The 16,609-nt window shown below is 56.9% G+C and overlaps 2 protein-coding genes across 2 annotated transcripts in view; one reads left to right on the forward strand and one right to left on the reverse strand.

Moving 5' to 3' along the window:
• Positions 1-3,179: 3,179 nt before the first annotated feature.
• VOLCADRAFT_79814 (uncharacterized protein) lies at positions 3,180-10,458 on the reverse strand. Its single transcript, XM_002947746.1, has 10 exons — positions 10,209-10,458; positions 9,570-9,716; positions 8,845-8,922; positions 8,474-8,581; positions 7,641-7,808; positions 7,045-7,173; positions 6,788-6,922; positions 6,307-6,436; positions 5,160-5,254; positions 3,180-4,201 (listed from the first exon to the last, which is right to left on the reverse strand). The coding sequence occupies exons 1-10, from the start codon at positions 10,320-10,322 to the stop codon at positions 4,151-4,153; spliced, it is 1,155 nt and encodes a 384-aa protein (XP_002947792.1). The 5' UTR covers positions 10,323-10,458; the 3' UTR covers positions 3,180-4,150.
• Positions 10,459-12,255: 1,797 nt separating this feature from the next.
• The window catches only part of VOLCADRAFT_88039 (uncharacterized protein), a gene marked incomplete at both ends in the record, with an annotated part of 8,804 nt that continues 4,450 nt past the window's right edge, over positions 12,256-16,609 (forward strand). Inside the window, 5 exons of the mRNA XM_002947623.1 lie at positions 12,256-12,539; positions 12,734-13,023; positions 13,702-13,811; positions 14,800-14,901; positions 15,664-16,108. Of these exons, the coding sequence (XP_002947669.1) occupies positions 12,256-12,539; positions 12,734-13,023; positions 13,702-13,811; positions 14,800-14,901; positions 15,664-16,108 (1,231 nt within the window). The remainder of the gene's footprint in view (positions 12,540-12,733; positions 13,024-13,701; positions 13,812-14,799; positions 14,902-15,663; positions 16,109-16,609) is intronic.

Raw genomic sequence — 16,609 nt, forward strand, 5'->3', positions numbered from 1 at the left:
GCTGCTGCAACACGAGCACGCATACAACCTACACGACGGGCAGGCATACTGGCGACCAGGGCACGGCGATTAACGTTGAACGAACGAGGTAGACGGCGGGTTGTCAGCTTCCGCAAACGATAGAAGCAAACGGATATGGCCCATTCTTGAGCCCGAAACGAACGTGAAACTGCAGTCCAGCGCAAGGTGTCCAAACTTGGCCGGCTGTCGAACGACGGTAAGGCGTTCTGATCCAACTGAAAAGGAAAGAGCTCCGATTTCAAGTTGTGACACCAACTGTTACACTCGGAGTGGAGCGACTTGAGCCGACTTGCACACAACAGTAGCGTACAAAGCTGAATGTCAGTACCGAAGAGCGATGAACCCGGTAGTTACGAGATGCGGGTGAACGACCGGCAACACGGGCCGGCAAACAATCGATCGTGCGGTGGCGCGAAGTGCAAAAGCAGTGACGATGGGAAAACAGCTCCAATACGGACCGAGGCAGGATTGAACCATAACTCGATACCATATGAAAGGAACTGGCTCCAGTTGGCGACTGGAGGAAGCATTAGTTCCTAACTTGCCCGATCTGCAGAGCCCGACATCAAACGCTGACTGAGAGACAAGGAAGAGAAGAATACTAAGCTTACAAATAATGGTGTAGGAATGCCTTAAATAGTCTGGCAAAGCCTTGCACGACACAGAGTCGTACCGATCAAAGCCAAACCATACGTACTCGGTAACGAACACAAATCCCTTACATATGCAGTTTCTGTAGTCCGTTCATTTGGCATTATGTAAATGTGTGACCTCTGTCCGGCAGTCGCAGTTTCCATCTACCAAAGTATGACCGGTTTGTGCAAAATTTAAGCTATAAAGAAAAGCAATAATTAACTCAATTGGTGTTCCTGGCCTCGCCGTAGTTCGTTAGCCAACTTCCACTCCGGGGCATAGGCACTCCGGGAGGGGGGGGAGGGCGGCTTGGCCCGATCCGGAACGTTAAGGTAGTAATTTTATGTTGATATAATATATTAAGAAAATAGCTGTCTCAAGTCTGCTAAGAGATGAAGGTGAGGCAGGTTATCTATGGTTACAAGCTTAAAAACGAAACGCAAAACATCGCCGTACATTCGTACTAAGGTCATTCCTTACAAACGTTAATCACCCGTTTAATCCATGACACGCACGGTACCATACGTTCTAAGAGAGGAAAAGCGGCCTGAGGGCCCGTATTGGCTCTTCACACATTCCAGATGGAGGTATATGTACGAGTGTTAATCACTCTCCAACAGAAGTTCACGATGTATCAGCCCAACTTAACGACCCCACAGCTCGTGCTCATGCTGCGGGAGAAGGAGAACAATCTTAAGACCCAAGCAAGCAAGACCAGCCTGGTGGGATCTGTCGGCCCTGGCCGTGCCACCAGTGGAGTCGGCAGCACCGCCGGTGCCACAGGCGACGTGGGGGCCGGCGACACCTGCCGCTACTGCGGACAGCCTGATTACTACATCTGCGAGTCCCCCGTTAAGCAGGCGGACGAGTCCGTCGGCCTTCACCGCAGCAACGCATTCGAGCAGCTGCATGCCGCCAGCAAAATCAGTTGAGGTAGCCGCCACCGCCACCATGACGGTGGTGGCAGGGGCACTGGCAGCGGCAACGGCGGTAGCAGCAGGGCGACGGAGCACGCGAACGCGGCCATGCTCGATGCGGCAACAGCCGCCGCAACGGTGGCTACACTGCAGGCGGCAGCAGTGGCAGCGGCTCGGGCAGCAGCGGAAGCAGCTCATGCCAGAGCCGTGCCACAGTGCTCGTCATCGACGGCAGTGGCAGCAGCTCACGATTCGTCCTCAACTCAGGCTCACCATACCACCTCACGGGTGCACAACCATGTCCCCACCGGCGCGCCACGTCTAATCGAGTGGGGCAACAGCCAGCCGGCCGATGTCGTGGGAACAGGGAAGCTGCACCTGCGTACACGCGATGGACACAATGTCCGGCTGCACAACGTGCTGCACGTCCCCAGCTCGGGCCTCACCCTGACGTCTGTCGACCTCGTGAGAGGTCGACAGACCTCATGACACGCGGCTGCTCGGTCACGTTCAGCATGGACAAGATGGGCTGCTGGTTCTCACGCATCAGCCTCCCGCACAACAGCCCGTCTATCACCGCATGGAGCGAGTGTGGGCACTATGCATGGACGTGGACCTGCAGGCGCCCACCGACATCACCATCAATGCCCTCGGCACCGCGGGCAACAGATCCGGCGGGGGCCAGGCCGCAGGTAGCAGTGCTGGCGGAAGTGCCACCGCCATCCCCAGCACCCGTGGCGGCAGCACCGCCGGCAGCCACACCGGTGGAGGCCAGCCGGACGCTGACAGCAACGGCAAAGGGCAACCAACAGCACTAAAGTTTAGGCCAAGCGGCGCCGTACACTGTACGACATCCAACTGACATAGCCGCTTTGCAAGCCGACCGCAGGAACCCGCTTCTTCTTGGTCTCCAGAATCATTAGCTCTCCAAGGTTGCACTTCTCACGCTTGCCGGCTGTTGGGGGTCGTGGTAAACCGCAATTAGTCGATTGTTATGAGGCTTCCGAAATGCTCATATGGTCTTGATTAGCCTTGATTGGGGCTACAAAGCACTTTACGAAAGACTGTGTTTCACAGTTTCACAGAAGGTACTGAAATGTCCAGGATATGCCCACAACTAACGGGAGGCGCGCGCGGTGTTGAACCCATAACTCGTGAAGTCCAGGATGGTAACTGTCCCTCGACCTGGCGGTACTGGACTCCCCGTGCGGCTCTCTTCCCCTTAGCCGTCTGCACGGTGAGGTCCTCACACAAGCTTGTGTACCAAGGGTGCTGTCAGTGTGCTGTCAGTGGTGACAAGGACGCGGGCAGCAGGAGAAGGTCACGTCTGCAAATTGTTCACCGCTGCGAAACCCTAAAACCCTAACTGCATTGCATGGGTAGATGTACCATAGAGGTCCCAAGCACGTCCAAACGCCCTTCGCGCTGACATGGCGGCGGAAGTGAAGTGAGTCGGGGCAAGCCGACCACCAGGAGCTGTCCGCAGAGGTCGGTAAGTCCAGGAGCTGTCCGAGTGGCTCGTTCGGCCCACAGCTCACATAAATCAGAGAGCGCTTCGGCGGTCGTTTTCGTTGGGGTACGGTTAGGTGCCCCTGGCCAGCGTCGCGTCCGGATCGATATGTAACATCGCAGCAACGTCCTGGCGCCTGCCGCAACTTAATCCAACAGTTGCTTACCGAGCCGGCAAAGTTCATTCACCCACCCGCCCCCCGACCAAATCCATTGCCCCAGAGCATCCTGCTTAGCAGTGATGTCGCTCCTCAGCAAGATCGGGGCGACCGGTTTCCATACACTCCTACAGCCGCTTGTGAGCCGACCTTAGTTCCACAGGGATGGGGCACACGGCTTTGCGGCCGGAGAAGACCTGTCACGACAGCCCGGTAAGCAGCCCGGCGCCTGGGGGAGATTTCACACAACCAGGAGTCGCAACCCTTCACCGGCTAGGAGAAACGTAACCCATATCCCTCCAGCTCCCCATATCCCATACTCCGCATCCTTGCCCGGGCTTGATGTTCCCCTTGAGTAACCCACCACCACCGCCACCACCCGCACCACTACACCAAGCACAGGATGTGTACAAGCAAGTAATAAGGCCGTTCCGGTCTTGGATGCATCCTCAAAAACTGACAACCCATCACTCGTTCACTGCTCCCGATGACCCCTTGCTCAGCCTGCTGGGCTCGCGAATGTCACCCACGAAGCGGCTCTGACACCATAGGGGACCAGCCGGAGGGAAACCTTTGGTTATCCCTCACAACCCCGAGCCCCACCCGCAACCCGACATGCAAAACTCCTCCAAAACTGAATGCCTTCCCAAGCACTCGGACACCCCTTCATCGCATGTCCTATTAACTCTTGGAACCGTTCACGGTTACAAGCCTTTAATATTGTGGATGAGTGTTAATTACACTCCAGGGTTTACTTTTCAGAAAACCAGGGTGCCCCACCGCCACCACATCCTATATGCCCAGGGAGAACATCCACATTGCTCAGTCCATCTTCGCCCTTCCCAAACTACTGCTCGCCACCGAGTCCCCAAGCACTCGGGGAGCAGACGTTAGGTGAGTGAAGCCTCCACGTCACTTGGCCGCCACGGCCACTTCACGTGGGAAAAGCGCCTCAGCGAAGGCCTGAGAGGGGGCAGGGAATGGCATGCGAAAGGAAATGTAATGGCTCTGGAAATCCATTAACTATACTATAGTTTATATGTATAAATATACATATATATACCAACTGAGACCTGTCAGGTTCGAAAATCCTTTCGATGGTGGAAGGTAAAGTGACCCTATTCGATGGACGGTGGTGACCTGGGATAAAGTTATCATGTGAGCTAACCAGGAATGGAGTTGAGTCACCGTCGATCCGGCAGATTCCGTTGGATGGCGGTGGTGGGAGCGGAACCCTAAGCGATCCACTGAGAAGTTGACTATTGACTAGGGTGACTAGATGGGGGTGCCCCGATATAGACCGGGGAAGGCAGGGTTTCGCCAGGTAGCGGCCGCAGGGTGAAGATATGACCCCCTGTCCCACACATCATACTAACTAACTAGATACTAGGGGATGGGGAACAAAGGGGATGGAACCCGAGGCAACGATGGTTAAGAGTGCGGCATTATCGCTATGTAATCATCTTTAAAAATCATTCGACATGACGAGGTGGCCGAGCGGTCTAAGGCGCTAGATTCAGGACTATCCGATGAAATCGGAGGAAATGTTCTAGTCCGTAAGGGCGTGGGTTCAAATCCCATCCTCGTCAACTTTTTTCCCACCGGAAATTCTGATAAATTTGGCATTTACAAGCTGTCAAAATTACTTAATAACCATTATTATTTAACAATACGAAAACACACACTCATCAATTTTTGGCTTTGTGATCGCGAGGAAGCACGGAAGCCTGGTTGATCCTCCTAGGCATGTGCATTGCCATTCTCAGTCCGCTGCAAATAACATTTACTATATTATTATAACCATATATTATAACTATTCATTATAACTATATATTATAACTATAAATTGCAAATACGCGTTCTCTAATTGTTTGTTGGTGTCGCAACTTTCCCATCGCAACCCGCATACAGCGTGACCCACCTCTGCGTCAAACGGCTGCAGGTCCTCGGCCGTCTCTCCCACTCCGATAAACTTGACAGGCAGTCCCAGCTGATCCACCACACTCACCACCGCACCTGCGGACAACACACATAAAACACGGTAGGAACCGGCAGGGATGGTGGGTTCAGTTGGAAATGTGACTGACCAAAGCGACAAATACCTAAACTGAGGCAAGCGGCATATGCGCAATCCGCGAAAAGAAGGAAACGCCGCACAGCCTGAAAAGAGTAGAAACGCGATACGGGAGCCCGATGAACGAGATGAGCAAATGCCGTTGTTGGAAGGGTGGGTAGCTGAAGCAGACCTTCGAGGATCAAATTCCTCCAGCTTGGTCCTAGTTGGTTCTCAGAGAAGAAGGCGACTTGAAACGGGGTTTGCAGCCGCAGCCAGGGGAACATTCCGTAGCCACGGGAGATGTATGGGACGGTGGTGGCACGTGTGGTGGGAAAACCCACGTAAATATGAGAAAACCAGGTGAAAAAAGGGTGGAAAGGTGCACAGAGGCATGGAAGGGCACTTCCAGTACCAGTACTTCCAACACCGGGTACGACCATCTCTCAAGCACTGTGTAAGCTCCCCCTTTCATGGCTGACGGAGGTTGGGAGAGCGCGCGCGAGAGAGCTGAAAGGTTCGAGCGAGACTCCACCAGCCGGTGCCCGTACCCCCGGGGCTGACTGCAGCTGCTGCCTGACATTCCCCCCTCCACCGCGAAAGGGGAGGGGGGAAGACGAACCACGAACGAGTGAAGCTGACGCCGGGGGGGGGGAATGAGAGCAAATGAGAATGCTGCTGCGGTCGTGCTTCGACTGCCTCGAGCTGACCTGCCTCGATCCTGCTACCTCTCCATCGCCCACAAGGGGGGAAGTCACACCACTGAAACAACCCGTCCGTCTGTCTGTCTGTCTGTCTCCTCCTTAAACCCACCCGGCGCTCCCCCACTCTCTACCTCCGTTAAAGCAATCCCCCCTCCCCTTCCCTCATCCGCCAGCCACATCCCCTCCCTCGAGGAAGCGCGCCGTGTCACGTCGGGAGCCACCCATACACCTCTCACATACCCCCCGCCCCCGGGCTCCCGCCCCAGTCCCCGCCCCCGCCCGGGCCCCCCCATACACACACCCACACACACCTCCCCGTGCAGTGCCATCCAACTTGGTCAGAATTAGCCCGGTCAGCTTCACCGCGTCGTTGAACTCTCTTGCCTGGTTGAGCATGTTGAGGCCCGTAGTCCCGTCGAGCACCAACAACGTCTCGTCGGGCTGCGGGGAGAGAGGGTGGGGACGGTGGGGGCGGTGTAGGTGAGGGTTGGGTGAATGGGGAGGGTGGTGTGGGCTGATGATGGAGGGGGACGGAAGTGGCTGCGCAAATCCCCAACACAACTGAACATCCGCGACCACGGCACGGTAGCAAAGAACAAGATGCAAAAAGGGGAGGGATGGTGCTTTTGGGGGGGAGGGCACCGGACAGAGCTCGCCACGTAAATTTGTTCTCGCGTGCTCCCCTCTTGCCATGACCTTACGGCGGCTGATTCCTAGCTCCTTTCCCCTCCCCACCACACACACACACACACACACACACACACACGCACACGCTCTCATCCGTACACTGACCTGCCCAGTAAGCGCAGTCCCCACCGCCGACTTGCACAGCTGCAGCTCCTCCATGAGCTTGTACGCCGTGTGCAACCGACCTGCCGTATCCACCAGTACGAGGTCGTACACGTCAGCGGGGTCCTTACACGCCCTCTGACGCAGCTCGTCCAAATTCTGCGGAAAAGTTTGAACCACGGCAGGGGCCCTATGGTGGGACAAAGGAGTCCAAAGGAAACAAACAAGGGTTTGGTGATGTACGACTACGACTGCCGTACCGAGGCAATGACGGCTTGCGGTCTCGCCCCCTCCCTGAAGGTTCCCAGCGTCGCCCCCGCGCGGCGACCCCACTCCGCGAGCTGCTCGGCCGCCGCGGCTCTGAAGGTGTCTCCCGGAATGAGGAAGACCTGCGGAGGAGACAGCAGACAGGTGAGGGGGGTGAGGGGGGTGAGGGGGGTGAGGGGGGTGAGAGGGTTTGAGGGGGGTGAGGGGGGTGAGGGGGGTGAGGGTTTGAGGGGGGGAAAGGGCGGGGCGTGAAAAGGAGCGAGTTTGTTATGTGGCAGAGGGGGAGAGGAGTCGCGTGACACTAGCAAAAGAATCACCTGTTGACGGGGTAGGGAGGGGGAGTAGAAACACACAAAGCGGGGAAGGCACGGGGGAAGAGGAAACATGAAAAAGGACGGGGTGGGGGTGGGGGTGGCGGGGGAGGGAAGATGGGCAGGGAAGGTAGGGTGCTAAACTACTGCGTGCCCGTCGTACATCACAAGCCTAGTTTACTCGTACGTTCGTACCATACCCTGAGTACGCTGGCTTCACGCTGGCCTTCCTCCCACAACCATAAGCCCCTGTGTCTTTCACTTCCTATACGTCGTACCTTGGCTCCCTCCTTGCCGTACTTGTACGCCAGCTTCCCGACAGTGGTCGTCTTTCCGGCTCCGTTGACCCCCACAATCAATACGGCAGCTGGCCGACCCTGGAGCCGTAGTTCTGATGTACGGCCCCCCGCTGCCCCCCGACTGGTGAGCAGCTCCACAATGGCCGACTGAGGGAGGGAGGGGGGGAAGGAGAAGAGGGGGGCATTGTGAAGTTTGAAGTCATATGGCGGAAACGACAAACATACAGAGCGACAGCAGACGTCCAAATCAATCACCAACAACGCGAATTGAGGGGGCCAGGAAGTTATGTAGTGCAGATGACCCTCGGGGGGGGGAAGCCAGTGGGGGTATAGAACTGTGACGAGCTTGGCCAGGTGGGGACAGGAAAGGGGTGTGTACTTGAGTGTGTGTGTATTGTACGACATCTCCAAGTAAGGCCTCGCCAGCACCTCAGGGCGTTCAAGACCTTACGTGGGGACCTGTTCATCCGCACACGAGAGCATCCAGGGTTTCATTCCACCCCCGCCCCCCGGGGTTCTCCCCTTACCTCCCTCTTCTCTTTGATCTCGTGGTGCCGTACAGAGAGATAAGCGATTGAGAAGGAGAGCCCTTCCAACCTTCCCCCTCCTTACCCCCCTTCAGTTTCGGACGGCAGCAGCCCATGTCTGAGCTGCCCGCACACAGTGCTGTGGCAGCAAATACAATCCCCCCTTTCCCCCCCGAGTTCCCTCCCCCACGGGGGGCAAAACCCTAACACGGAGATATCGTTGACACCGCCGGACCCATCCAGACGCAGCATAACGTACATTTACCGTACGTCAGTCGTACATACCTTGAGAGCGGCACGTGTGTCGTCAGCGCTCTTCACAGTGCCAGATTTGACTCCATCGCGGATGCGATCCACAATCTTTAGTGCCGTACGAGGACCAAAGTCGGCGCTCTGGGAGCGTCGGGTTAGGGAGGGCGAAACGTGTGTGTTTGTAAGGAGGGTTGGGGGGTGGGTGAGTTCCGAAACCGGTGATCCCGCGCAACGGTGGCGATGGTGGTGTGACCCTAATGATTTCCGCTTTAACCCAAAGAATGCCCAACTGCCCAACTGCCGAAGTTGAAAGCGACCAACCGCTGTTGTTATCGGTGGTGGTGGTATCCATCCATCCACACATCCACACATCCACACATACAAACATACATCCGTACACTCACAATGAGGACCTCCTCCAGCTCCTCCAGGCTCTCCTCGTAGTCTTCCAGACTCCACAGCGCGAGCAGCTCGTCCACCAGCTGGGGTTTGGGGGGCCGGTTTGGGGGGAGGGGGGAGGGGTTTGGGGCGGGCGGTTTGGGGGTAAAGGGTGGGACCGAGGGGGTGTACACACACCCTCCTCCCCCAGGTATGTCTGTTTGTGCTCCCCCCCGGACCTTATTTCCCCCCCCCCGTGGTGGTGTTGGGTTCCCTCGGAGGCACCTGACTTCCCCCCTCCTTCACCTCCCGCCCCAACCCCCCCTCCTTCACCTCCCGCCCCAACCCCCCCTCCTTCACTTCCGGGCCCCAACCCCCCCTCCTCCACCTCCCCCACAGACACACACAAATATTGAAATCCAGGGTCTTCCAGGAATCTTCGTCTTTGGTTGGTTACATTCACAGCCCCAAGGGCCACCCCCCAGCACCGAAAGCCGCAGCCCCCCAGGGCCCCCAGGTCGTTACCACACCGGACGGTCCCCAACTTCCAAACGGTAACGACAACTGCGTCCGCAAACCCCCTTTCCCCACTCCCCCCTTCAACTGCTGAACCCCCATTCGCCTCCCCCCAACCCCCCACCGCTCAACACCCCGCTGCCTGAGGCTCCCCCCACCCATCCGCCTGCCCACAATCCGCACCACCACCACCACCGCCATCACAACCACCACAACCACGCAAACCACCACGTACCCCCAGGCGCTCTCGTGTCTTGGAGGTCCCCTTGAAGAAGCGGTCAAAGTCGCCCGCGGCCTTCTCCTTGATGACACGACCCAGCCGCTGAAGCAGCCCAGCACCGCCACCACCGCCGGCGTCGCTGTTGCCGCCGCTGGCTCGCACCTGAGGCAGGACGTGCAGCGGAAGGGTGAGGAGGGTGGGCGGCCGTCGGAATAGAGGGCTCGCCGATGCTAGGGAGGGAGGGAGATGGGGAGGGAGATGGACAGGGAGATGGGGAGGGAGATGGGCAGGGAGATGGGCAGGGAGAGACAAAGACCTCGCGGCTCAGATCAATAGAACAGAGGGACTTGTAACCGCGAGCGGATGACCTCGGGCGGGTGAAGACGAATGGCTGAGCACATTTACGAGGGGCAAAGGCTGGCAGCTTCATCAGCATGGGGCAAAATGGTATGTAAGGGTGTGGGGACCCGCGCGGCACGCGTAGGCTAAAGGTGTGTGACGAGATGGGTGGGTGGCAGCCCGCAGGTTCGCGAGCGTCTCCCCAGGTTCGTGCCGCCCATCAATACCAAGGCGGTTGCAGGCAGCTGTGGGAGGTTAAAGCCTGGACGTTCCCCCCAAGACCGAATCGATGAAGCGGCATGGGCTTAGCCTTACCTTAATAGCACCACGTCGGCTACAGGTTTGGAATGAAGCCACAACGGTGTGGTTCCTGTTCCGGCTCAGCGCGCTGCCACCGCACTGCGGGCGACTGAGGTGCGTTCGCTGCATGGCGGTCTATCCAGGTTCAAGCTTAGATCTAATAAGCGCTTATAAATTAGAAGTAAGCACTTAACCACGAAGCAGGACGTGGTAAATGAAATGCGCTGAAGTGCACAAAACACCAGCAGTTCGTAACAAGGCACTGTCAGCTCTCCCAAAGCCGCTCAGCAAGTGGAATAGGATTTCAGTAAGCGATTAGCGAAATTACGCAAGTCTCTGACTTTGGCAATTTGCAAAACTGCCTGGATCTGCATGTCGTCCAAGCCGTCATAAAGTGGGAATTGCGCAAGATTTGTAGTTCACAAAAAATATATTACTGTGCACTTTTTTTCTACAGTAAGTATGAATATAAACGCTGAATGTAAACGTTGAACATAAACGCTGGGGTACACTGTGGAAACGGGACATAACCGCCCGGGTCCTCGCTCGCGCATGGTCTTATCTCATAGCCCCACGAACTGCATTTCATCACTCACACATGCGATCATACAACAACCCTCAAGGTGGATGGTTGCAGGCTTGGGCCAGGTTGCGCGAGGCGCGGTCCAATCGTCAGATGTGTATGTTAGCCTCATGGACTTAAATACTACCCTTAACATACAGCCCCCATTGGTGATCCTCCCCTAGACATGGAGGGGGAGGGCCTCGTGGGGCAATTGTTGGGCGCGGCGGTAGGCCCATGGCTTGGCGGAATGCAACCCCGATACGGGGCCATTGACCACGGCTGTCAAATTCTTGGGTCCCTACAATTACAAAAATCCTAATCAACACGATAGAGCGAAGCTTTTGGCTTTCGGTTTTTGGCGTGCACAGGGCCGTTCCTTAGCCGGTTCTACGGGGAAGACTGCTCCATCGCATGTGCGTGCGTGCTGGAGGCGGTCCCCAAAGCCAGAAGCTTCACTTCCCAAAGTCGAGTGAAATTGGATGGATTAAAAAGTGTAGGAACCATGGATATTGCAGCCGCGGACCATGGCATTAGACGGCTGGTTTGAGACATGAGGGAGCTTTTAACTACACTCTCGCTTTCCTATCCACCTCGGGATCCGCCTTGGTATACGCGTTGGCATCCGCCTCAGGATCCGTATCGGGATCCGCCTTGCTTGATCCGTTGCGCTTTGTCGTACTTCCGTTGGTGCGCAGCCGTTAAGACGGCTCACAACCCATCAATCGGGTTCTCTCGATCCCACCACAACTGTGGAGGAGCTGCTTGAATGGGCAGGAGCATTACAGAGCTCCCTCAGCCTGACATGAACGTCCATGAGAGCACCATCTTGCTGGAGTAGCGTGATTAAGCCACATCCAAGAGAGAATTCTGCATAATGAGCTAATAGCTATGATGATTAGCTATGGTGCTGATGAAATATCGAGCCAAGGGTAGGACGAACAACAGAGAACGGTGGGACAAGGAGTTGGCGGATCACAGCTTCAGTCGACTTCATTCCCGGCAAAGATCCATTACACGAATTTCAGAACATATCGGCATAAGAAGCCAGAGGCATGATGGCAAGCGTTGAATCGGCATGATGACGATCCTCTGCCTGCCGAGGCAGTGCCGTGGTCAACCATCCAGCAGTACACCCAGCACCGTTTCTTGCATTCGAGGTGAAGATGTTCCATTGTGCCGAAAATCTTGAAGCATGTAGTGCTCCGTCGATTTGGCATAAATAAAATACTTGCAGCCCGTGGAGGCACGCGCCTGGCACACGCGAAGCCTTGGGCAGTGAAAATGAGTCGAGATGCGCCATGGCTGCCGGGCGCCAGACGACGAGCCCCAACACAGCCTCAGGATCAAATTCAAAAGCAGATAACATCGTCCCTTGCAGAGCAAGTGCTTCTTTGGGACGCATACGAAGAGAAGCACATGTTCGACAGCAGACGCAACCGCCTTGCAAGGAATTTTCTCAGCTCCAGCAAGCAAAACTGTGGTTCGTGCTGGTTCCGTATGTCTATCCCACCGAGATGGCTGCCGGCAAGCTTGGTGATATTTGCGGGTGTTGTGCTGACCTGCAGCATCTGGCTTTCGGAGGAGTCTTCACTTGCCGCTATCCCTTGGCCTTGGCACAACTTTATACCTCCTCCAGCTGTAACGAATGCAATCCTGCTGGCTTTTGCTGGCGTCACCTGCATTGTACTTGCGCCAGCTGGAAGACCGCTTTTGCCCCTGAGGGCGAAAAGCCTTATATATTTCTTCTGGCTGGGCTTGAATTTGTTATGGTTCATAGCAGGGTAAGTCCTTCCTGCGTTGCCCTCGACTGCTGCATCAATCACAGAACGGAATACTCGCGATGGCACACACCCAGTTTCCAACCCCTCTGTTCCTCTGCGAACTCTCCTGTGCCAATTTCTCAACATCCATTTGGGCCTCCTTTCCCCGCCGAACCTGCCCCACCCCACCTGACCGCGTTATTCCGCACCAGCAGGATCCGCGACCGCGATTTCCGCAAACCCAGTTGGCTGAATCAAACCCGCGTTCCTTCCCGGGCCAAGCACCTCAGCGAGCCCGTGCTGCGCCTGCTGCGCCTGCTGTACGGCGTGGGTATGGCCTCAGCTTGGCCGCTGCTGGGCAACCTGTTCGTGGCGCTGCTATCCGGAACGGACCGCGGTCTTTTCCTGCTGGGCGCTTGCCTCGGAGGGGGATTGGGACATGAGGAGGGGGTGCTGTCACACGCGCTGTGCGGCACTGCTGTATGGGTATGGGCGGCGAGCCACGGTGGGTTGGCGGTCGCGCAAATGTGGGGGGAGGGAAAGGTGTCGTGTGTGGTTGTACGGCAATAGAGGGGGGTAGGGCTCCCATCTCATGGGCGTGTGGGAGGGTGTCGGTAGAGGGAGGCAGTAAGGGTTAAGTGCATGTGGATATGGCTAACGGGGTTGGAAATAAAGGGTGTTGACACGCGGGCTGGGTTTCATCAGCTGTTTGTGCCGGACCTGTCGTGAGTCGTGAGGGTGGTCCTCTCTTCCTCCGCTCCCTCTCTGCAATAGGGCCCCTGTCACCTCCCCCGGTTGTGTGTTAGTAGGGGGCCCCGTTAATAGGGGGCTGGACTGCGGCAGGTCCTCGGATAGACATCGCGTGGGGGTGGATCCTTTCTTTCCATTTGCACCCCATCCTTATACTTTCCCCTCCGCCTCCTCTTCACTTGCCAGTGGCGCGTCTTACCCTCCTCCTCCTCGTCCGCGTACCCATACCCTCCCATCCCATCATCTATATCGCTTTTCCCAGGTCCAGTTCGAGTCAGCTTCTCAGGGTTACAGATAGAACTTTGTTCTCCGCTGAGGGGATTTTCTTTTCCCCTCCGCCTCCCCGTCTCGCAAATCCCACTCCGCTGCCTCACATCTCACCCCCGCCACCCACCTCTCCCGCCACCCAACCCCGCCATACACACACACACAGCGCTTCTGACCCAGATACCCATGTTGGTCGCTGGGCTGTGGAGAGTTATCGTACTGCCCCCCTGGGACGGCTCCGAAACCAAGGCCACATCCAACTTCATGGGCCTTATGGTAAGGTAATGGTGAGGAGGATGGCCTCTTTCTGACCGTGCTTGTGTTGCCTGTCTACCTGTCCTCCCTCTCTCTCTCTATGTACATTTGTCCGTGTAGCTGTTTACGTGTTGTTTAAACTGTTGAGATGTAAGACTTTATATCTTACGGACGACTCCAAAGGGACTTGCGGTTTACATGAACGCGAAACTCCGGAGTCGTGACAAAATTGATTACTATCCCGACATCATGCGATATTTCAGTTCGTACGGTGGGATTGACTTCCCATGGGGCCCCCGGGCTTGAGGACCCCCCGCCGCATTCGTGCGAAATGTGTAACTTGTGTAACTTGTGTTGGCGAGACGGCGGTAGGTGGAAGTGCAGTAGTGGTGGTGGTGGAGCCGCCCCCGGCCACCCGGGGGGTGGTGGGTTATGGGCTCGGGGAGGGGCGGGTTGCGGCGGTTGTGGGAGGTGGTTGAGGACGCCGTTCAGATAGGTGGTTGAGGACATGCAACTCTTCCTGCGGCCATCCCCTACCCCATCCCTGGCAGCCTTCGGGAGTTTCGGGTCGTACCGAGACTCCCGAAAACAGAAATAGAGTTCCCGAAGCCGGCCGGCTTGCAGAATAGGATCATACACTGTATACGAATGTCAAACTATTGCAAAACACGCATTTTCATTCCGCGGACTTGTTACAAAAATTGTACGGCGGACAGAAATAGGCCCGTTTCCGAAACCAGAAATACCCCGTTTGCCGATGTCTGATCCCTGCCCCAAGACACAAACACACACGAACACAAATATGTACATACACACACCCTCTTCAGCACGTCGGGATTCACATGTCAGTTACATATCCCCCCCGGGGCGCCCGGCGCGCCAAACAACACCTAGGCTTTACGCATCACACATGCATCCTGTCTGCGCTTAATACACCTCATTACGCGTCGAAATACACATGCACACCGCCCTCCCTCCCCTCCCCCCCCCTCCCCCTCCTCCACAACAGGCGTTCCTGTCGCTATGTGCCCTGGGTGTGTCCTCCCTCGCCCCATTGCGCCGCCGCTTCTTCAACACCTTCCAGGTGCTGCACTTGGTGCTGGCACCCGCGGTAGGTGGACACGTGTGTGTGTGCTTGTGTGTTTGGGGGTGGGTGGGTAGAAGGGCAGCCGTGGACAGCGTATGTATGTATGTTGTTACAGGGTGGTTAACTTCGCCAGCGGCCCCCTTTCCCGTGGCAGTCCCTGCTCTCCCCTGCTAGAGGGGCACCCTAATCCGTCACCCCATCCGACTTCAGAATGTATTCGGTGGGTTCGGCAACTCACCACCAGCATCCAACCAAATCTAGCGGATCAACGGCGCATCAACTTAGTTCCTGGTCAGCTCGCAAGTTGAAATTATCACGTCCTACACCGTCCATATGATGGGGGGCCACCTCCCATTTCATCACTCCTCAAACACCCGAGGAGCCGGCAGGCGGATTTGAACCCGGGTCGACTGGGTCGACTGGGAGCAGAAGTCAGGCCTTAACCTCTGCCAGCCGCCTGCGTATGTATGTATGTATGTATGTATGTATGTATGTATGTATGTATGTATGTATGTATGTATGTATGTATATGTCTTGGCAGGTTCGCTGGACCCTAGATTGCTTGCGTCGCTGGGGGCCCCCAGCAGCAGCCATACAACGAGTGGCAGCAGCAGCAGCAGCAGTAGCAGCATGACGGCTTCTGAACTGCCAGATGCGCGATCTGCCACCACAAGCACCACAACCATAACCACGCAAAACGAAACCATAACGCCACCCACGCTGTTCCTCGGAGGCCTCGTACGAGCTGAGTCCTAATCAGGTGCATGCACACGCGCGCGCACACAGGTACTGCTGTTCGGCTGCCTCCACGACAAAAACATCTTCTGGTACGGCATGCTGGGCGCCACACTGTATGCCGCGGATGTCGTACAGCGCTGGATGTTGCGCCGCCGCACCGCCGTTGCCACCGCGACTGTATACCCGCACCATTCCCGATATTCCGCGGCGATTTCGCACTCACTGGCGGCGGTGACGTCAACTGGTAGGAATCCAACGACGTCCCATGGGTCAGTGGTGGCGACCGTCGCCGCCGCCTCCACTGGGTCGGTGGCGGTGGCAATGGGAGGCGGCTCCGGAACCGGAGCCCTCGATGACCGCCAGTTTGTGGTGTTGCGGATTCACACGGGGGGCGGTGCACCGGGGTGTGTTTGCGGCCAACACGTGTACCTCAAGGTGGATCGGGGGGTCGGGGGTCGGGGGGGGGAGGTGGACGTGGGTGTATGCGGTGAAGGTGGGGAGGATGTGCTGGCTTGGCTCACTTGTTTGGTGCGTGTGTGCTGGGGGGGGCGCCGCGAGATGTGTGTTGACCATCTTACCACCTCAGTACGTCTGTACTCCTACCTCTCCCTTCAGCCCCATGGTGGTGGTGCTGGTGGGGTGGGAGTGGTCCTGACGGGTGGCGGTAGTGGTGGTAGCGGTGGGTGGCTGAACGTTGGTGACATCCACTTCCTCCCCCTATCCCTCCCAGCCCGCACCCGCTAACTACCACCGCCTTCTCCGGATCCGTCCTCTAGCAACTCAAACCAACCCCAACTACCTGGGTTTGCGTGTGTATGTCCGTTAACCCCATCTTACCAGTATTTCCCCCCCGCTGCCCACCCACCTCCGCCCGCCCGCCGGGGCTCTCAAACGGCCCCCCACCCGCTGCCCACCCAACCCCCCCAGGTCCCCGTGCCCCTGATCCCCTAAATTACCCTCTTCAGAAGTTCCTTCCCCACCCCCCCCCCCCCCA

Source organism: Volvox carteri (genome assembly GCF_000143455.1).
Source record: "Volvox carteri f. nagariensis unplaced genomic scaffold VOLCAscaffold_7, whole genome shotgun sequence".
NCBI classification, from domain to species: Eukaryota; Viridiplantae; Chlorophyta; class Chlorophyceae; order Chlamydomonadales; family Volvocaceae; genus Volvox; species Volvox carteri.

What these genes read in the sequence shown, in the direction of transcription:
- VOLCADRAFT_79814 (XM_002947746.1), bottom strand. Translation starts at nt 10,322, where the DNA reads ATGCAGCGAACGCACCTCAGTCGCCCGCAGTGCGGTGGCAGCGCGCTG. An exon ending in ACGGCAAGGAGGGAGCCAAG is followed by an intron (nt 7,174 to 7,640) that starts GTACGACGTATA and finishes TCTCCTCCGCAG; the next exon opens with GTCTTCCTCATTCCGGGAGA. An exon ending in GGATGGCACTGCACGGGGAG is followed by an intron (nt 5,255 to 6,306) that starts GTGTGTGTGGGT and finishes TGTTGTCCGCAG; the next exon opens with GTGCGGTGGTGAGTGTGGTG.